This window comes from Pagrus pagrus, assembly GCF_965226575.1.
Source record: "Pagrus pagrus genome assembly, chromosome: 20".
Classification (NCBI taxonomy): domain Eukaryota; kingdom Metazoa; phylum Chordata; class Actinopteri; order Spariformes; family Sparidae; genus Pagrus; species Pagrus pagrus.
Window position 1 is genome coordinate 7,120,303 of NC_140207.1, and position 22,959 is coordinate 7,143,261.

Below are 22,959 nucleotides of genomic sequence, written 5' to 3' on the forward strand. Positions count from 1 at the left end.
AATGAGATGAAAGCTGCAAAGAGCTGCAGACCGAGGTGTTCATTCTCAGTGGGATCGGTGGTGCTAGCAGCCATTTTACATTTGATACTTTACATATCGCGGAGCTTTCATTTCAGTAAAAGACAGTGTCAGAAACACATGGTCGTCCTTTGCTGAATACCTGCTGTGCCAGTTCATGTTTCCACCCTGATGACGTTAAAATCTTGATGCACTGATTACTCAGCAATTTCGTTTTAAATGTCAGTATGATAGGCGGCCATTTCTTTCCATGTGGACTGGATGAAATGTCAAATTTAATACTGCACTTAGAGAATCTCCACTGACTTATTGAGGCAGTTTAAGCAGCAATCAAAAGAAAACCCATCTGAATTGCAAACATTGTATTTGTCCCTTCGACGAACCTATATTTTAATTTCATGATTATCCAAATTTAATACCCACACTATAAATATTTAAGCTTGATATTTGTTTAAGTGGATTCATGCGGGCATGTTGTCAAAGGAGGTTGCACAACAGAAATCTAATATGAATACGATTAAAATGTGAAGCAACAGAGAGTGCTTACAGTGCCGTCGGCACAATGCAGTAGTCCCAGAAGCTGCTCTGGGTTGAAGAGGTAAAGATCTGCATGAAGTTGTTCAATCAATTAGTCAGGGCCTGGCCTAATAATTACAATATAACCAGATAATTTCCACCTAAAGTGCTTCCTCGACTCGCTCTCTGTCGCACTTACAGGTATCTGAAAAGGGGCCGACTCTGAAAGGGAGCGAGTGGGAGAGAACGAGTCAGACGTGTCACTGGAGCTGGAACATCAGGGCCAGTCTGTTAGGGCTGTCTCCCTCTGTCACAGTCTCAGCCACTTCTCTGTTATCTGCACTGAACACATGTCCACCCGTGCTATTACACACTGACTGCTAATGGAGCATAAGACTGAGGTGGACCTCCCATTCACTGTTGGCTTCACCACTGCCTCTCTGACTCAAAATGCTATTCTTGGCTGACAGAGAGAGAGAGAGACACAAACATGCACCCAAACAAGTTCTTGAAAATCACACATTTTCTATGAATTATAAATTTACTCCAGATTTCTTTTTTTTTCTTCTTCTTTCAAATCAATGACAAAGCGCCCTTATTTTACTGCCGGAGAAAGAAAAAGATTATTTCCACAGAGATGGACGACGGACTGCTTTGCTGGAGGCAAAATAGCTGTAATAGAAATGGTAATGTCCTCCCCTCTATCTGATCACGTTCGGTATGAGATGCATTCTCAGGGTGGCAATTTGAGTTATAGGGCTTTCCTATTTCCTTCCTCTCTGTCTTTGTGGCTGCTTCTAATAACATGGCGGGATGCTGAGAGAGGACTGTTTAGAGCCTGACAAAAAAGGCAAGTCGATGAATTTGATGTCACTCTTGATCCTTTAGACTGCGCAGGCACGCTCATGCACAGACACACGGCTCATTACACACAGGAGAGCGCGTTCATTTTCTTTTTAATCCTTTACATAGTGCTCTGAGGCTGGAAGTCTGTCCCAGTATGTACTGGGCAGAAGTTTGGGAAATACACTGGACAAAGTTGTGAGTACGCAGGAGGGCTGACACAGATAAACAGACACATTCTCATGGGCGAGTCTCTTTCTTTAAGCTTCCTCTGCTCATTGTTCTTCTTACTTATGTATTGAGTCAATCCAGGATGCTACTGTAATGTGAGGGGAAGCTGGAATATAACCGTCTTGCCAGAGCTGTATATTACGTGGAGGAAAACAAGTGTATTCACACCGCAGACAAAACCAACAGTGAACTTGTCTCCTCAAATTAAAAGCAATATTACACAAGAGGGTCTGCTTTACCGTCATGAGTGGCATGACAGTGATGCGGTCCATAATCAGTAGACTCCTAGGCCTTATGAAATTAAGTTTACAACTCCAGCATGTAGGCTGAGTACACCTTTGCAACAAAGCAAACAAAGTGATTTCTGGTCCCTGTTGAGTCAGCTTTGAGCTGACGTTAATGCTTTCTAGAGATCGTGGGATTCTCAAGACATAATAAACGCCACACATGTAAACACAAAACCGTTTAGCTAGCTCACTCTCGTTTTAACTTGAATATCTGCTGAGAAAAGGACTTTTCCATGGACAGATTTAGCTATTACATCTTGGCTCATAAAAGCAAACTGGGAGCAGCATATTAGTCCTGCCTGCTAACTGTAGCTGCCATTAGCTCGTTAGCCCAGTCAGCCGTGCAGCTAGCAGTCAGGACTGGGAGCTCAGGGAAGTGTTGGTGTTTACATCACTAGCACAGGAGCTTTGGGCTAGGACAGGTGGAAGCTAGCTGGTTAGCATGCTGATTTCAGTCGCCATCTCTGCAACACAATACACAAAGTGCTTTTTCTTCACCTTCTGTTGATTATTTTGATATATTTTTTTAATGTTTTCAACTGAAGTTCTTACACATTGCAACTTTAAGCTGATGTAGGATGCCGGAGTGTTTAATGTCAGGGCTGAACAGAGTTTCCGTGTGATCCAAACATTTCCAGTAACTCCAGAGCATCGTGAAGTCCACATGTCAAAATGAATTGAAAAAAGATTGATGTAATAATTTCCAAAATTCCCAGCCTTTTAAAAAACATTTTCACTGCGGTTACACAGTTGATTGCTCTCCGGCTTGTTGCACAAAGGAAGATTTGTTAGAAGCAATAATTCACCCACGTTCGCTTCCTACCAGGGTTTTATCAGTCTGCTTAGCATCATGACCTCCAGAGGGTTATGTTTTTACCCATGTCTGTTTGTTGGTTGGTTTGTCGTCAGGATTTCAGAAAAACGACTCAACGGATTCAATATGTGCTCTACAGAGGGCCATTCTAGTGTGTATGCTTGTTAAGACAGATGTGTATGAATGCATGACATGTACTTACATACTATATTAGTCGGATAACGCAGGCCTTTTCACCTCACCCAACTAGTTTCTTGACAAGTTCATTGAAAACACCTACCATCTTTAACCTTTCTCTTGATTGGCTGGATTGAAATCCGATACAAGTCTCTAGATTGACATGCTCTGTAAGTTGTACTCATGGTGGTCACATTCACTTTTGTCGAGTTATGTCTGTCTTTGGAGCCTCTTTCCAATGTGTTGTCCTTTATTCTATACGATGAAATGAAATGTCACCCGAGCATCCAAACCTGGCTTGTTTTTCGTCTTGGTTTTCTTGTATTCCATCGCAAGTTTTCGGTAAACATCTGATAATCACAGTGAATAAAAAAGGGGCTTGAAGAAAAGCATCGTTGGCATCACATTCATCACCCTGTTTGAGAATTATTCTGTGCCAGAGGGACCTCAGAGGGCAATTGCACTAAACAAAAGGCAGTGAGGAAAAAGAAGACTTGGTGGATGACAGTGACCAATGAGCACCACTGCACCCTCGGGCTGAACCCTGAGTCCATTTAATCTGGTCCTCCCTACTTTCTTATCACCCAAAAGTATAAGCTCAGCATCCATTCAGAGATCTAGTAAACCAGATCACTGAGTCCATGTTTTACACAAGCTGTAACTTTCCAATAGTTGTCAGACTTTATCAACAAAAAGTGGCAGAAGGGATGATTGTTTTAAAAGACAAAGCATACTGGATCTGTTTTGTGGCTGTTCAGAGATAGCAAGAGTTTGTATTGAATGTTAGACCGGGGGAAATTAGCAGTTTGGTTTTGAAAGCATGCTTTGCTGTGAATGGATAATAAGCAGGATAGTAGTGGCAAGAATAGAGACCAGTACTATGAATACTTTCAGTTGCTGTGACCCTTAATTAGTAGACTCTGCCATGGGAATGTGAGAAAAATGCAGTCTGGAGGTCTGAGGAAGGGCTCACTCTTCTGAACAATGACTGTGCCGACAAAAATCAACGTCGAGGCCCATGTCAGACATTTTTCAACGTTACTATTAGCTTACTGCAGATTATCTTCAGGCCAAACAACACAGCTCATACAATATTTATAATGATGTATAGTACAGTGTTTCTGGAGAGAGATGTGTGAGCTTCAGGCTGCTGCTTCTCTGCGCTGGCGTTAACTCAGAGCGGGAGGCTGCAGCAGAACAAAGCCCAACTGTTGGTTTTTCATTGATAAGCCTGAAGACTTCAGAACATCTGAAGTGATTTTTAAAGCAGAAAATCAAAAAATACTTAATAATTAATTTTAAATCCATCAAGTTCATGAAATATCTGCCGTTGTGTTCACTGACAGCCAGAGCTAATCTTAGCTTTGTAGAGGTGTAAGTCACCAGTTGCATCACAATATGATATTATATCGATTCTATGGACAACAATATAATATTTGCTGTAATCACAAAGGCTGATACAGTTTCGATTTGATTCATTTCAGTGGCCTACAGTTGATATGAGACAATATTATGTCCACCAAACCCAATCAGTTACTACCAGTTTCTTTTCTTTTCTGCAAAAGATAATTTTAAATAACTGTAACTGGTTAAGTGTAGTAAGGTAATTTAAATTGGCTGAACAACAAAAACATTTAACAAAAGCATGAAATTCAGCTTTATATTAACTATCAACATGACAGAACAGTTGGTTTTTGTCGCCATTATTAGCTAAACGGCTGCTTGGGGGGGGGGGGAATGATTTATTTTTTATAATTCATTTATTTTTTACTTGTGTAGCAGGTGAACAAGAGACCAAGACTGTTTTCAGACTGTTAAGACAGTGTTTTATTATTCTGTAGGGAATTATTACTGTGTTAGCAGTTTCTTTTTGTTTAGGTGACACTGTCACTTTAAGAGCAGCGCAGGTAGGTTGCGCGAGATCGCGGGAGATCAAGGGAAATCACGGCGTTCGCGTGCAGAGTTAGTTACCCGGAAGTAGCAGGAGCGGGAGTGAAAGACGGACTGCTCAGGTGTGTATTTTGATGTCGCGTGTGCAAAATATCCCCAAAGATAAAGCGCAATAATAACTGTTTGCGTAAACTGTGTCCATTTTTATGTGTTTGATGAATTTAGAGCGGAGACAGAGCGCGCGGAGGTCAAGGTGTGTGACTTGGCGCACGAGCTGCACACAGGAGTGAGGGTGAGTTTAAGACTGTTCACAAAATGTGTTTTAAGCTCATGCAAGAGTGTTTACTTGAAAGTGTATTTTGTTCATTAGTGTAATTTACAGTATGTTTTCTGCGAACTAAAGAATATGTTGTAACGTGACTATGAGTAATGTGGCTGGGAAAATGTGTTTACTTGTTTTTCTGTTTTTTATTTTATTTATTCAGAAAGAGCCACTACTGTTGTCTGGTCAAGTCTGGAGCCACTTTTAACTAGAGCACATGTCGAGGACACAGAGATAAGTGTTTGAAGTTCGTAAGCTAACTGAGGTTTACCGTCAGTTAGCTTATGAACTTCAAACACTTACCTCTGTGTCAGTTTAAACCTTCAGAGTTAAGAGTCAGCTAATACAATTGCTAGCTGCATGGTTAATTTAACTAGCTAACAATAGTTAGCAGTTACTCTGGTGGTACGCTGCCCCCTTTTTGTTTGGACTCTATTCAACAGGTGGTCATTTCTTACATATTGCACCTTTTAAGCTTCCAGCATTTAACTGTCTAAATTAGCCTAGCGGGTTGCAGAGTTTTTAATTTTCAGCCTAATATAGCTTTGTAGGTGAGGTTAAACATGGGTGTGTTACTCTCCTGGAAGAAATGGTAGCAAGAAAAGTATTTTAAAAAGTGCAGATAAGCTTGGACGAGACTGATGCAGCTATATAAGTTATTTCAACTTGAATTAATAATAACACCGAAAATGTGCTAAAATTTTTCCAAAGGCGAACATTACACTTGCTGAATACTTTTTATATTAAAAATGGATCATGAGACTATTTATGGGGTTCCTCGTAATGACTTCACAGATAATTATTAAGAATAATGACTGTTTTAAAAGCTAAAATTCTGGCCATATCTACAAATTGCTCCTTTAATAGGTCTCCAGCTATTCCTGTCACAAAAAAAAAAGCTGCTCTGTTCCTTGCTGCTGCCCGGTCGCCGTCACTATCAATGCGACTTCATTGGGAACAATTTTTACACGAACGAGTGACTCAGAGAAATCCTCCAGAGACAGTGGAAGAATAATTACCGCTTCTATTCCTGGGTGAATGGTAAAGCGGCCGTTCAGTAATTCTCAAGTGGCCCGCTGGTGCTGAGAGCTAACATGCTCCAGCTTTAAATGTGATAAGGCAGCAATTGATTTGCATGATCCACTTATGATTGTTAAACTCAAATACATTCTGCAACTCAAGTCGCTCTGAAAGCGACCGAAAAATGAACACATTTCTTCTCTCTGCAGAGGAACTAATCAAGCCTTTGTATCTGTGAGCATATGCAGAAGAGAAGAGTACTCATTTTCATTAAATCAGTCGTACATTGTGACGCTAGAAGGCACTTAATGACATGTATCTGAAGACTGAAGATAGCCCCAATCATCTATATGAAAACCATACATTCTTAGGTATTTATTCTGTGGTCTTTTCAGATGCTTGTTCCCACGAATAGCACATTTTCATCAAACTGATTAGGCCGATGGATATTAGTTCCAAGGCTTTCCTTGTGATGATTGTCCCAGACAGTTGTCGTGTTTGAATAAATTAATCAGATCAAAGTTATGTCCCTGGCGATGGGAGCAGCACACGCATCAGCCGGAGATCTGCTTTCTCCTTGGGGAGGGGAAGTGGCCATTAGTCAAGAAAATGATTTGATCACTTCTGTCAATGGCAGCGTTGTGAACAAGCTCGTTGCATCACTGAGCACCGCGAGGGGCATTGACCTCGATCACATTGCCTCTCCGCAGAGCTTTCAAGTTTACTTTGTAGCCCAAAATTAGCAGCTCTTGTGGCGATGCATTATTTGGCTGATGTTTTAGCGTGTTTCTGTCAGTGTGATGTTTTATTACTTGGCTGCAGCTCAAAGAACTGGGCTGAAAAAGCTCAACAGGACATTAGCACAGGCTTGTATTTCATTTAAACCTCAGCCTTAACCTTGTAAGTTTTTCAGTGTAATTCAGCCAACATTCCTCTCAGTCGGTCAAAAGAAAATGGTTGAAGGAACCTCTAACCTATCCGTCCCCCATTTTGTGGGGTTTGTTGTTCTGGTCTCCTGTAATTTTTTTTTTTGCAGGTCAGAGGCTTTATTTTGGTTCCTGAAGCCTGTTTGGAAATGAAAAATGCGAGTGCAGCACCGAGCGAGGTGGTGTTACAAAATTCAGAGCACAAACAGCACCATGCTGTCACAGCATTCAGAGCTGGATGGTTTCTCTGAGTGAAAAGTCAGTGTCATTTTAAAAATGCATCTTTGTTTGGTCGAAGAAGTTGCGGCTAAATGGAGAAGGTGCTGTTTGGTTTTCCATCCAGCATTTGAATCTTTGATCTTTGACCTCTCCAGCATTATTTGCAGTATACTAGTCTAGTACCGAAAAACAGTTGGATGGTGACTTTGTTACAAACAGTGCTCGCGAGCACACATGGCTATATACTGGCTTCTGTCTTTTATTCAAGCCATTTAAAGGAATATTTCATTTTGGGGGGGAAAGTCTCTGAAAACCACTCTTACTCCCTTAGTTTTACCTTGGTCACGATAATCCTGCTCCCAGTGGATTTGTTTGTTCTAGACCAGCAAAATGTTGGTTTTCCTGGCCGAGAACCGGCTCTTTGGCTGTTGAAATGCAATGAATGGCATCCAAACTGAGCCTTGGTCAAAAAGGGGCCTCTAATGTACACTTAATGTGAAACTAGAAGCCAGCAGCTCCCATAAAAAGCTTCAAACACTGTGACTGAAAAGCTTGTCCTTAAGGAAACTGTGTCAGACTCTCTGTGCAACCTTGACACACACTACAGGGCTTTGACATGACAAAAATTCAACATTGTTTCCCTGCTCAGTGGCTGAGTGGTGAGAGCATAAAGCACATGTCCGTGCTCTGGACTCCAAGGTTCAAATCCTGACAAGTGACAAGAGTGCAATTCTTTTAAGCATTCAGGCAGTTGATTTCACTCGGAGAACGAGCACTTGATGTGTCACCATCAAGATCCGTTCAACAGTAGCAATGACTTCACCTCTGCTGTGCTCCTCGGCGGCATAATAGCTGGCACATGTAGCACATGTCCACACACCTCGACTCCTGACCGGTGGCAATTAATTTCTGCTTTTCCAACAATGGGCATTTCAGCTGTCAGCATTCACACTGCATTTTCTAATGCAGTCTACTCTCTCTTGTTTGTTTAATCCATTCAAAATATGAGTAGAAAATCCTGCAAGCTACCCTGCTTACAGTCTTTGTGCTAAGCTAAATAAGCCAAACTAAGCTAACCTGACCTTATTAGATAGACATGGGAGTTGTATTTAGATATTCTCATCGAACCTTCCGCGAGAAAGGAAATAGTTATATATCAAATTCATCTTTTCAAAGCGCCTGTTAATTGCATTCATTCCTGTCTTAAAAAAGCTGAATTGAATTAACCCGAGTGTGAATTCCCTGCATGAGTATAAGCGTCCGTCATTCACATGTCACATCGCTTTACAGGACACCAAGGTTGACCTTCTCATGAGGACAGAGCCGCACAGTGCAGGACAAGAAATTGGTGTACCGTTAACACGGCCCGGGCTCTAAAGGTCCCAAATCAATGGGGGACTATGCCTTTATGATAGAGCCCCAGGTGATTTATTGTTGCCATAAACGTGCTTTCAGTGATATTGCAAAGCCTCAAAGGAATTTATATTCCAAATGAACTGTCTATCAAGGAATCACTTAACCTCGTGAGGGTTTTAACTGTGATAAAGACCGAGCTTGTGTCAGCGGGCGATGAGGAATTCCTTTTATTTCGCAATAAGTGAAACAGGCTTATTGTCACATTATTCAGAATTTACAACGAATGCATTACAGCCACAAATCTTCAGCGGCAGTTTTATTAAGATTCAGTCATACAGACGGGATGTGTTAAATATTAATAGCTGATACATACTGTAGTTGTTTGCTTCTTAACCTTGTTGGACTAAAGCAGAAACAATATCTCAATCAATATTTATGTAAACAGTGTTTTGGTCTTGTTCAATTTTATGCTACAATATTTTATAATGGATTCTTTCTTTCTTTCTTTCTTTCTTTCTTTCTTTCAGCGACAGAAAATCAAGGCTGAAAAAAGTAAAAAGACACTATAATAACTAATGATGTGTGCAATTAAATATAGGAATACAGACAGACTATTAGCACCTTTTACCGCCAAACTTTACTGTCTAATCCTCGTACTCCCTCTGGCTTTGTAGCCCCCAAAAGTTTATGAAGTGAGGTGCGTTGCAGTCTGACCCAGACTGAACCTGTGGCAGTCGGCCATCAAAAGCACCACGCTCCACTCGCCTCCTCTTTCATCCAACTTATCTCTCCTGCAGCTCGGTCAGAGATTATCAGCACACGCAAGGGGCAACAGGACATAAACCAGCACAGCAGGAAAGTGAATGTTAAGTACAGTTTGTGCAGGAGTGGGATGCTGATGATATACTGCTATCTGCTGCGTTTATATTACTGTTTCAAATGCATTACCAGGATATGGTATTAAGAGTCAGTGCAGCTTCTCGGGGTCCAGAGAAGTCTCCTTCCTCCCTCTCTGCTCCTGTCTGTAGCGCAGCATGTAACCAGCCTCCCCTCTGCAGGACCTGCACACACAGAGGAAGGAGGTTTGGGCGGTTGGGAGCCGGTGTTTTCTCCCTCAACGAGAACATGACTAAGAATAATAGCGCTCAGTGATGCGTTGCGGCTGTCTGCACTGTTGTGCACAACAACATTGATTAGATTACTTCCCTGACTAATGGCCACTTCCCCTCCCTTAGAGGAGAAAGTGAATCTCTATCTGATAGTCACTCTTCCATTCAGCCCTGGCTCTTTCCACCACTTCTTTATCTACAGTGCATCCATCTTAGCTGACTCAGAAATGCATGAATCATTAAAACTTAATTTGACATCCTAATTTTTATGTCACATCCAGCAAAAATGGGCACGCACGAAACATGTCCGTGTACCTGTACCAGAGGAAGATGTGGAGGAGGGAGCAGGCTTCGTTATCTTTGCAGCTGAGGAGAAGGTTTTAAAATACAGTGCTCTGTTTGCCCCTTCCATAATGGCTTTAAATGCTCTCATGAGATCAGTATTCCCCGCTGAGTCTGAAGAGTCTCATTCCCCTTGCACTCTAACCTTTATTCTTCATTCCCGAGTTTCTCTTTGCCACACCGTAACCCTGACCGTATCCCTTGGGGCACCTTTTCAACACGTCTAGTTTGCACTTCAATTGCAATTCCTTACCCTGCTCAAATACAACAAGTGCAGAATTTTAACAGCATGCATAAACAAACCTTGAGGATATAAAATAACAAACGGGGGCCAGAGATGAGATGAAAGACGTGAAAGACTGAGGTTCAGTGCTTAACTCCAATTAAAAGTGATGAGTGCAGACGGGTGGAAATGTGAAATCTTACCTTGAATTCTCAGATTCAACAAGAATGAGAGGCTACAACCATGCTAATGACATTGTTCTCACTTAAAGCTGGATGCTAACATGCTCACACTGACAACACTGAATCTGTTTACCAGATATGTCTACCACGTTTATTATCTTACAGTAGTTTAGCGTGTTTAACATGCTTACATTTTCTAACTACCCCTAAACACAAATTACAGCTGAGTACTGGGAAATTTAAAGTCATTAAGGTTCATCCTCTGGGGAACATGGATGTCTGTACCAAATAAAACAGCAGTACAGTCCCTTTCATTTTTCATCTTTTTCACTTAAAACCACAAATGTCAACCTGATGGTGGTTTCGATGAAAAGTCAGGGGATCGCTTAAGTTATTGAGGTGCATCTTCTGGGAACCATTAATGTCTAAAAACCATTCAGTACATGTAATTTGACTGGATTGGTGGAAAAAAAATTGCCCTGCTGGTGGTGCTAGATGTAAACCAAAGTCATTATGGTTCATCTTTTGGTGACATGAATGGCTGCACAACCAAGCTACTAGCTTAGCTAAAAATCTGTGAATTGCATAAAATCATTCAGTTTTGGCAACACCAGCCCCTCTGTTGTGCGCACATTGCTAATTGTCTGCAACAGCTTTGAAGCCGTGTACTGTCTGGGAGTCAACAACATTTGGTAATTACAAGGGTGTTGTGAATCCAAATTGTTCTACACATAAAGCATACACAGTCAGGACATTTGGCCCCCGGGCAGGCAACAGTCCTCTCCCCCAACACCCCTGACAGATTACTCCCTATTTGTCTATTCTCTTCTGTAATCCCACTCTCACTGCTCACATGGACAAATAAGCATTACAGCGTTTACACACACAACGACTTAGTCCAAACACACATGGCTCCCGTCGGCACGACAGATGGATGCCTCGTCTCTGCAAAGCGACGCGGTTTTAATCAGAAAAAGAGTCGACATGATCAATGAGGTGCGATGGCGGGGTGCCTCCCAAATCTGGGGAATCATTGATCAAAATTTGATCAGGTATTGTCAACAGGTGTAAGGTCTGGTTTGAAAATGAAACGCTCGCCCTCGCAATCATTGCTTGTTACGGTCGTCTGGGGTTCTAATTTTCACTCCATTATGAATGAGTTGGTAGTTTGATGAGAGACATCTGTCTCAGTTCCAATGTATTATCACCAGCAGCCTGTTGGTAGAGTGGACAGACAGCGCCGGTTTGGCAGGAAATATGCCTGACGAAAATGAACCCATTTACTATATCTGAGTCTATCTGACCACCATCTGCCATAGCCCAGAATAGCAGGCAGCGTGTGTGTGTGTGTGTGTGTGTACATTTCTGTGTAAATGTTTGGTGTCTCCATCTGATGTTTGCTCGGTTAATCAATAGCGGTGATGCTGTTCTCAGATGACATATAGTCCAGGCATCCCTATCTCCTCACCCTAATCAGATTAACAGTGAATACCATCTATGTACACACCGGCCTCCTGGCCAGGATTTGGAGCTCTGAGACGCTGCCAGCCATCGCCACAGAGGAAGAGCAAGAACACTGTCTGAAAATTGCCAGTCTATCGGGAGCTTTGTCAGAATAACACCAGATTTCAGTGATAAGAATGCAATTACACGACCTTTTAAACAGCGAATTCATGTTTGCTGTAAGTCAAGCGAACCTGCATGGTCAACATTACGCGTCCGCGGCAGGCAGGTGTGTGATATCTCGCGGCAATCTCGAATCTAGAAATGCATAAATGTGCAGCGGAGATTATATTCAAACTGGCAAGCAGCTCAATGCAAACATTAGCTGCAATCATGAAAGCCATTTCTTTGATGATTTCTATCAGCGAGAGCCCATTCTGCACAGGGTAGTGGCATCGGCGCTGAGCATTATTTTCCAACGGGTAAGAGAAAACACTTCTCTACATTTGGAATTGTTTCATATTTCTATTCCTGCCTCCTCATGCATGTAATACCATTCTCTCATAATCAGCTGAGGATTTAATTTCACAGAAAGGATTCAAAACAAATGCATCCGGCAGCCGTTTGCCATTCACCATATTCATCCATCTCCTTCTTATTGGAAATCATTCTGTGAGGCCTCCCCGCTCTCCATAAATCCATTTAATTTACTGAACAGGTTCCTCGGAGCTTTTGTTTTTTTTTTTGGTCCTTTTGTCTTAACTTGCATTCCTGACAGTTTGTCCCCGCGACCGAGTGTTCATTTTGAGAGGCAACAGAATCAAATCAATCAAAGTTCTGCTCGTCTCAGCCTCTTCACCTCGCTGTGATTTTAGCTGTCGTCGTCTCCCTGATTGGTCGGGATCCTCGCCGACGCCCGCTGAGAGGGAACAGACAGGGGGACAGAGGTAAAAACAGCCGAGTGTCGAATCGAATGAAAAGGTGGGGCCGCGCGCAATCATCAAGTCATTACAATGCCAGTCGTCTCTCGAAGAAGTGGAAACATGCAATGTCTGTTTTTCTTTTGTCAAGGGCTCTCAGAAATCCCATTGACCCCTGCCTCTGTGTGTGAGATGATTTTTTATGTCTTTCTTTTTAGACTAGCTTAAGTTTTCAGCTGCAAAATACTGATTTATAGGCTGACTGTAGCTCTGTATGTCAACCATACAATTAGGTGAATGACAGCTGCAGTATTAATTCACACACAGATGTATTTAAATTAGGGCTGTCAAAGCTAATGCGAATTTGACGCGCGACTAACCCACGCACGTTATGACCCTCGGCCCGCTCCATAGTTTGGGAAGTCGGGAAGCGATGCAGCAGTCACGTTGTGGATGGCGAGCAGAAACAAACCTCCTTGAGTAGAAATAGATAAAGAAAAGGGTCTTTTGAATGGCAAGTTAAGCCTCAAAGCCCTGCCAGATGGTTCTCACGACAAGAACAAAGTTATTTGCATTCACTGTCGATGTGACCTGAGTTACCACCGGAGTACGTTGAGTCTCAAATTCCACTTACTGGCAAAGCACACAGCTGATGCTGAGAACCCTCGCCAAAGGCAGACCACGCGGTATAGTTTGAAACTGAGACGCCTGGACGACTCTACATGAGACAAACTTTCAACAGCGATAGCTCATTGGGTTGTTGCAGCTCGCAGGCCGATTAACATTGTTTAGTTAACCTTTACAAGTGTAAAGCTGGACACTACATTGTGTTAGTATGCCCATCTGTTGTTGCTTGTTGGGCTTGAGTTTGCCATGTTATGCAGCACCTTTGAGGTTATTGTGGAGAATATTCTGGACAGTATCTGTCATTGCTTTGGATTGTTGCAATAATAATAAACATACATTTGCATAAAGCAAGCATATCTGTCCACTCCCATGTTGATAAGAGTATAAAAAACTTGAAAAACATCCCTTTAAGGTACATTTACAACAGATACAAAATGTGCGATTCATTTGCAATCGATCCGACAGCCCTTATGTAAATGGATGAAACTCTGCTCATTGCCTTATTCTTCTTTTGTAGTATTACATTTAAAAAATGTGAATACAGAAAGTCTTCTCTGTTGTATAGAATCTGACATTCACCTTTGCCACTGATTGAAATAGAAAAGAGGCATTGAATTACACAACTGAGACAATTTCTCAGAAAGTTCATTTTTTTCCACAGATAAGTGCCTCGTTCTCTGTTCTAATCACACATCAAGAGTTGGCAATGACTTTTTCTCGCTCCTCTACATTAATTATGGATTCTCTGGTAATTTTCATTAATTACAGAAATGCCTGCAGTTAATCATCATTATTCTCTTTTGGTATTTGGGTTATTCTCCGCATTCAAAGGTCGAGGAACTTGTGCATGTTGATAAGGAATCATCACAGAGATCGCGCCGACACTGTGGGCATGAATAGAAAACAGACTTTGGAGGAGAAAAAAGGGAGAGCCCGCTGGCAGTTTAGATGACTATTAATTTGACCTCTCTGCATTAATGTCAGTGTGTATAAGAGTGTGTGAGCGAGCTGATTCATAATAGCGTTTGCTAATGTTTGCTCCTCGCGGTTACATTCTCAGATGAACAGAGCGTGCGCTGTATTAAAGCAATTTGGTGCTCAAAATGAATCTCACAGTAAAAACACTTCTATCTCAGAGTAGTAATAGAAAGTTATTTATTTTAGCTTTCTCGCTTACTTTCAACAGAGCCCCAGCCATCTCTCAATGTAACAGGGTTTGTATAGTGCGTCGTTTCACTTCCCATAAATCTGCTTCTGTAGGTTTAGTGTCTGGTGTTTGCTCACAGTAGCTTCATTTCACTGAACTATATCAGTTCATGAGAGATATGGAGGTTGTTTCAACATGTTCTCGCTCCCCAACTCGTCAAATATGTCAACTTGGTCAGTGGCCCAACACTTCAAAGTATGAACTTTCGAGACTTTTCAAGCCTTTCAAAATAAAGCTTGCCGAGAAACATTGTGCTTTTTATGACGTATCCCTTTTTCAGTTTAACATGACAAACATCTGAAGTAAACATAATTTTGGATTGTTTGATTTAGTGTCTTGAAAAACACAGTAATCAAAAAAATACTTAGAATATTTAATTTTCTTGAGGAGTACAGATTATGTTTTGGAGCATTTATCCTGTAATCATCAGTGGAATATGTACTGAGAGTAACCATCACAACCCTTTTTTTTTTCTTTTCACTCTGTCTGACTCCAGATTGTGTTTAATGTAACGAGAAAAAGGATAATCAAAGCAGCAGTCTTTGAGCCCTAAATCTGGTGACGATGCTGTGGCTGGACAGGAAATTGATATGGAGAGAAACGGCTCAGTGGCAAACCTTTACCATTAACTCAGCCATGTATTGTAGAGCTGGGTGCAGTCAGCAAAAACTGGCCTCCACACAGGCAGTTTTGGGTTTTTCCAGACTGTGCTTAAGTGGTAACTACAGCATCAAACTAGGGCCTGTCCAGGCTGCCGTATTTGACGTGTTGGAGTTAAGAACAGACTGGTTGTTTACCTCAGCCCTTTGCACAAATGTGGCAATAAATTGCTAATTGCACCTGTGGAAACTAAACCAAGCCTTTAATACATTGCTAAATCAGTCAGAACGTAAAATATAGGACTCGCCAAACAAGTTAGTCCTGCCGTTATGCCGGACTAACTTGATGCTGAGTCTGAGCCACCTGGTGGACTGATCGGTACACTATCTCTTCCAACCCAGACAACAAAAAGGCAGCAAAGTAATAGATAAATTCCTCCCGTCGATGCAGTCAAGTGGGGTCTGGATGAGCTCAGTTACAGAGCTCAACTGCTAAATGTTTTGTAATTTCCCTTAATCCATCAATTAGGGTTAGGGAGTAAATTGAGATTACGGTCTCTATTTTACAAGAGACACAGGAGTATAAAAGACATAGTCAGACACCAAAGAGGCTGGACAATCAACAATCAAGCAACAATTAGAATTAATAATAAAAAAAAACTACAAGAATCATATAAAACATCAGATATTAAATCTTCAAGGAGAATAAAATAATCTATCTTGAGGTCAGTTTGAAGTTCACAACATTTAAAAGGTGCATAATACCTGAAAACAGCTCTGCCATGGGGGACTATTTCTTGCATATTATACAAAGAATCACACCCAAATGAATAAATAGCTTGAATCTAATAATGATATTTACCATTCCACTGCGAGTCAACACTGGCAAACAACTCATGTGTCCCAAACATTTAAATTAATAACTCTGCTGCGTGATAAAGTGCCAGTTGGATATGAAACCGTCACTAGTGTAAGCAACATGTCCCCTGACGCTGTAGAGTCCTGAGGACCTTGGTTACTCCAAAAAAAGCATAATAATTTTTAATATAGTCAAAGTATATCTCACTTCTGACAGAACACACCACATGTCTGATCTCCACCTCCATAACATTTATTTTCCAAGTAAATAAACTGATCAAATGTTTAATTTTTAATGCTTGACGTGAAATCATTCTTTACGGTTCTTACCCAGCCGTGACTGATAGGTACAGCTCTGTTTTCCGTTTGATTTAACATGGTAATACATGCTAAAAAAACACATCTCATAATGCAAATACAGGTCTACATTTGTGTGCAACGACTCTTTACAGATGCATACATTTGCATAAAGAACAAACGTGGCCCGTGTCAATAAGCATCGACCGTACAATGGCACACTCTGGCATCTCCCACCCTATTGTTCTCCTGCACTAATCTAGGGCTCGGTCTACGGCTGCAGATTAATTCCACTTTCCTTCTGATTAGCATATTTGATTATGCAGAGGATTTCTCTTGACTTTGCCGGGCTTTCTGAGAGCCTCGATTAATTTCCAACAACGAGCAATACTCCGATCACAATTAAATGATAAACGGTTAAGTGTTGCATATTGAAATCTCAGTCGGTCTTATTTAGATGCAAGTGTGTTTTTTTTTTTTTCCCCTTTTAATGAATGGTTTTGAATTAGCATGAAAGGTCACATCCACACTGGGTCGAGGATTTTGGCGCTCTCCGATGCATGGTGATTGCTGCTTTACATAAATCATGCAGTCCTTCAAACTGTGTTGGGATGAAACAATATTCTCTTCTAAATGATTTTGTCCGTAAACAAACTTTTCCTCGCAATTTGTGAATCTGCACCTCTATTATCTATTTGTGTCTAATGCTAATTAGCCCTTTTTAAAATGCTCAGTGTCTCCTAACCTATGGGCGGTAGTTGCCAAGTTTTCGTGTTTCATAAGATGGGGGAGTTAAAGTAGTTGGAAGAACCAGCTAGATTACCTTTTTTTAAAAAGTTAAAAATGTAAACTTAATCCCCAAAAATGTGTATAATGAAATTCCCTTTCTCTTTTTTATTGTTCTCAGTGTATTTACACAGGACTAAACATAACCGCTAATAAAAAGGACAACAAAGCTGAACAAACACAGGTAAAGACGACAGGATTATTACTGCTATTGTACCAGGATACATGTTACAATACTTCTGTATACACACATCTTCATTTAAATATATTTATATGTTCTTACACTTGAGTAACATATCTATTTAGTTGCTCTTCTGCAAAAACTATCAACCACATGTGATGCTATTGTGCCAGGACTGATACACCCAAAGTGCATCTTCTATATACACACAAATCCTCATTTGACTTATATAGTGTTATATTTCATTCATATCATTTTGTTTTTATATATACATTTCTTTGTTAAGTGACTGCCAGTGGTAACACATAAACAAATAACTAACATGTTAGTTTTGCGACTCAAGTCACCCATTATTTGGTGATGTCTTCAAAAGAGTATTATTGTGACAATTTCACTGTATTTCCCCCTCTGTTCCTTTTGTTTCCACAAAAAACATAATGTACTCCAGGCTATCAGAGTCCGTGGTTTCTGTTTACTTTCATTTCACTGCAGTTGAAAAAATAATTACACATTGTGTGAACTTTTTGGACAATATGCACCTCTGTATCCACTCAATTATATTTTTTGTAGTCAAACACAAAAGGGGGAATATTGAAGGGGATATTGCATCTTTTGTTCCTTTTTATTACAGTCCTGCAGAGTTACATATTTTGGATTGTAGAATATGGCTTTTTAATGTCTGTACAGTCAATACATTTAAAGAAAGATGTGCATCTTCTTGATAGTATAAGCAGCAACATGATCAAGAAATCGCAAAGGGGTTTTCAGTGTTGGTAATGCAAAAGCCCTCTAATGGGTTACTTTTCTCAGCAGGTATTGCTCTAACATGAGTTAGTTTTTGATGGCAGTGATCATGTGATGTAGCAAGTTACCTTCAAATGTAACACAATCGAACACTGATCATTAGTGCAGTTATTGTGAATCTTAATGCTGAGCCGAACAAAACATTGTACCGTTGACACAGTGCTAACCCACTAATGAAACTGAAAACTGATTGTGTTTATGAGAAAATATCCATTTATATAAATATATATGAAAAGAACCAATAACCATCAATACAAGTCAAGTGTTGTGTAGGTTTTAAACAATACAAATAGTGCAAAGAATTATAGGTATTGATTTGAAAGCTAATGGCGTCCAATAACCAGTTTGAATGAGATCTCATCTTAAAATTAATAAAAATCATTTAAAGAGACAATTTTCTTCAACGCATGTGAAAAATACCAGACTTTTGCTGCGAGAATGAGAAAGAATGAAGCCCCAAAAACCTTCAGAATCAATTTTGGTTTGATTTAAAAAAAATAAATAAATAAAACTGCTGCAACAGAAATGCTTTGTCAGAGCGTAAACAGGCCTCAATGAGTTTCAGTTTTCAAAGCTGCCTGTGCTTAAAGCTGTCAAATCCCTTTGTCACATTCACGATTGAAATCATAAAAGGGCATAATTATGCATATGTCATCTATGGCAGGCGCCAGCACAACATGGATTTTGTCTTATACAAACGACAAGATTTCAGTTGTACAGCCTTCCTAAAGCTCATTTGTTTGTGTGTGGTTCAGCCAGAGGTTGCAGTAATCCCCCAGTAGGCCGGAGACTCTGATCTTCCATTACACATTGTATTGAACAGCCTGTGGGTAGGAAATACAGTCGCTCGTCGCCCCCCCACCCAGACAGCGTTTTGTGCTTTGAACACGTCTTTGTGGTTTATTGGAGAATGAGCACAATGCAGAAGTATCTCGTGTTGTGTAAGAAATGTTCTCCATTGTTTCATTAATCAGCTGCTTGTAATCTTTATTCCTCATTCAAGGCTGGCGAGTTACAAATGAGAGGACGGCTGCGGGCAATACCCAAAGAAAAACAAGATGCAAAGATAAGAGCCTATAGGTGAAACAGCAGCCAGACAAATAGTCCTTAAGTGAGCTAAAGGAGCAGTTTGGGACACAATGAGGAAAACACTGCAGCGTCTGTACTTTATTAAAACATTATGTGAGTCTGTTCCATCTCGTAAATAAGTGAGTGTTGGTTTTAACCAACAGCAAGGTACCAGTCTAACCTTAACCACACCTTGTGCTGTGCTCCCAATAATTAACAATTTAGAAAACCACCTCCCCACAAGGGACATTTAGTGTGTTGGCTCATATTACGTAATCTTCACCAGCAGAGTGAGTACTTTTCTCACATTTGTTAAAGGCCTTGGCAGTAAACCTTTTGGAAATGGCATGAATGTAAGCTTTTTTTTATACAGTATATGACATTTAATAAGATATAATATGCAAGAAAACTGCATTAAATGACTAAAACTGACTTGACTAAATCTACAAGTTTACTCAAGGTAGTGGTGCATTTTACGTAGTCGCATGTCGCTATAACCTCAGGGATAGAGTCAGAGGTTGAGGATGGAAGTCAGCGAACACAACTAAACATAAGATGAATAAAACTTTAAACATTACCTGGGCTCTTTAACATCTTTGCCTGAGTCACTTTAATAGATTTGCATTTATTCCTGTTGCTCAAGTAAGTTGTATTCATTCCAAACAAGCAGATTACCTTGAATTTTCAGTATGCTCGCAAAGCATTAGTAGACACCGAGGTTGTGTTTGTCAGTGTTTTTTAAATCAGGTCAACTCTTACTAAACTAAGCACTTGCCAGAGACCCTGGTTCTCTTTTCTCTTTTTCCTTCACCTCTCTGTAAGTACCTGATAGTGGAGATCACCTCTGTGGATAGCTGCTGCAGTTAGGTTGATAAACGGGAGTTAAGATAAATCCCAAAAGTTTGAAAGTAATCTCTGAGCTCTCCTTCCACCTGTAAACATCTCTGAATCAGAGCAGAATCCGATGAGACTTGGGTGTTTATTCCTCCAGCAGGTCTAGCTCTGCGTCCGACTCTCAGCTAGCTGGCTCTGAGCAGCAGCTGTGCCACACACCCCACCCCATGATGCCAAGCCATCTAAATACAACACTCAGCATGCAACTTGTGTTTTCTTTTGGTAGAGAGATCCCTAGTGGCAGAAATTACATACTGTATTTTGATTTGTAACTGGAAGGCGAGAAGATTGCTTTAAAGTTAAGCATATGTTAGCACTGCAAGTCCAACAACTCTTGGGGTGGCAAACACTCCTTGAGCAGCTAGTTTGTCAAAAATACATCAGAAAAGCAGCTGGTGTGACTGTGTACAGTGCAGCCAAACACATTCCTGCTGTTTTGCTCAAGAAGTCAGTCAATAATTGACCAACAATGACTGCTTCACAATAACAACCACTACTTACATGGCCAGTTCAACTTTTTTATGTGAAGCAACGACAGTGGGAAATGTTGAGTTTGCATTCAATACACCTTTGACACGGTAGCAAACCGCAATGAAGCTAATATCCTCTACAAGTGCTACATAAATGTATGTCTTCCTCTGCCTGATAAGCCATAATTTTTAATTTCTATAAATGGCCCCTCCCTGTGTCCTTCCCTGCCCTAGCATCCTGTATAATTAAGACACAGTGTACATCAATTTAAGAAACTACATGCTCTCAAAATGTCATCGCACTGAGTCTGTAACCCAAAACATTAGAGTATCACCAGGACTGAAAATGGGTTGGGTAGCAACAAAGCACCACATTGAAAGTGAAACACCACAGGGGACAGCGTTTGAAAGAAAAACACTTGAGTTTTTTCCACTATTAAAATGACTACATTTCTTATTGAAAACAGATTGCTGTGTAGTAGCACAATTTGCTTCTTGATTGACCCGAAAACTCAACCAGTCACACAAGCATGTTGTTGTTTGTAGCGATTGTAAATATTGTAATTGTAAATGAAATGTTAGTGTATGTGAGTTGTCGCTTGTACATGTGCATGAACAATATAGGGTACATTAACAGAATGGGACAGGAGACAGAGCTGGGATAAATGGCAGTCTGGTCCCTGTTAATTTAACTGTATGGACTAAATAGGAAATGATGGTGAAGGTGACTGAGAGAGAGCACTCAGTGAGCATTTTACAAACGATGAGCGTGCATTACAAGTGCAGAACTAAAGGCTGTTATGTAAAACAAGCTCATTTGGGCATAAAAACTGAAACATCCCGTGCATCCACAAAATCTCTCCTCCATTCAGACAGTTCTGTCTGGATCGCATCCAGACCGAAGAGGGAGTTTGAACGTCTGAAAACTGTGAATGTAGTCACCGTGCCAGCTGTGGGTGGAGGAGGATGACATTACTTTGGCATGTGCCTAGTGCCATAAAATACATTCAATTACTGTGAATGTACTTTAGTCTGCAGGATGATATTTAAATTAAATGGGTCAAGGCCATAAGACGATGAATTTTAGCATTACTCAGAACCACACAAATGAGATTTAATATTGTTAATTTAGTTGATTATCCCCTAATGTTGGTTTTTGAGACTCCCTAGCCTTTTTTTAACAGCTCAGTATTGTTTTATCAGCTTGATACATGACTTTTCCCAATCGTGATTTGGATGAGGGAATCCAGCCCAAATATTTCCATTGGATGCTTGAAATGGTCTAAATAAAAACAGAAAACCAACATAAATTATTTTTTTTGTAGTATCAAACACTGAACTTCATCAGAGAATGGCTTTTTGGCTAAGTAAAGGAATATGCTGTATATTTAATGTTCTGGAGCCAATATAACGTATAAATCATGAAGTAGATCCCTGTTTGGTGAAATAACAAGGCTGGCATTACCATTAACAAAACATTTCATTGGTTAACAGTTAAATAACTATTAACTAAAGTTTAATTATCTTATATATAAATATACCATTTATTGATGATATTTTTATATAAGTGTTGCCCTTTCATCAAATGTGATGAGTAAAAGATGTACTAGGCTTTTAAAGGTCAGAAGAGAAAGAAACTGAGAAAGTAAAGCCACATTTTAAAAAGGATTGAAATGGTTCAAGCAAAGTAAATACACAGTGGACCACTGAAGAGTCCAACACAAAATAAATCTTTGGCAAAAGTTCAAGAATGAAAATCTTTCACATTTTGTATTTTTTCCCTTTTCCTTTCTGCTCTTATCTCGTCCATCACTTCTCCAGATGGTCAAATTCTGAATCGATGATGTTTATTGACTGTATATATTAAAAACAGAACATCTGACCGATGATTTTTCAGCCCTTGGTTGCAGAGTTGGTATTGTTGAACCTTTCCCATTACCACCATCACCCCTAAGATGTTCAGGATGACTCAGCAGAGATATTTTAACTTCCACCTGCCGGCAACCGCCGCCATCATCTATAGCTTCTACTCGCCAATCTCTCTCTACTATTGCTAACATTAACAAATGTCGTTATGTACTTCAAACTGCTCTCATTGAAATTGTATTTAACCATAATAACTAAAATAATTCACTTGGTATAAATAATTTACTCGAGCTGTAGACAGAAGATTCAAAGTTTGCAGTGTGTAGTAGGTACATAATGAGACCCCATTAACTTAAGTCATTAAGTTAGATTATTTTAAATTGAATATATTAAACTATACTAAATAATGTATACAGAGACTCTTGGCTGTGTTTGTTGGACTGTCCTGTTATCTAAGCCCTTTT

At 40.3% G+C, this 22,959-nt stretch overlaps 1 protein-coding gene across 1 annotated transcript in view; it reads left to right on the forward strand.

Annotated features, from left to right (window-relative positions):
* Positions 1 to 3,870: 3,870 nt before the first annotated feature.
* Positions 3,871 to 22,959, forward strand: part of LOC311249804 (uncharacterized protein) — a gene marked incomplete at its 5' end in the record, with an annotated part of 28,017 nt that continues 8,928 nt past the window's right edge. The window contains 4 exons of the mRNA XM_084341120.1: positions 3,871 to 3,906; positions 4,798 to 4,898; positions 5,002 to 5,068; positions 17,334 to 17,396. Of these exons, the coding sequence (XP_084197246.1) occupies positions 3,871 to 3,906; positions 4,798 to 4,898; positions 5,002 to 5,068; positions 17,334 to 17,396 (267 nt within the window). The remainder of the gene's footprint in view (positions 3,907 to 4,797; positions 4,899 to 5,001; positions 5,069 to 17,333; positions 17,397 to 22,959) is intronic.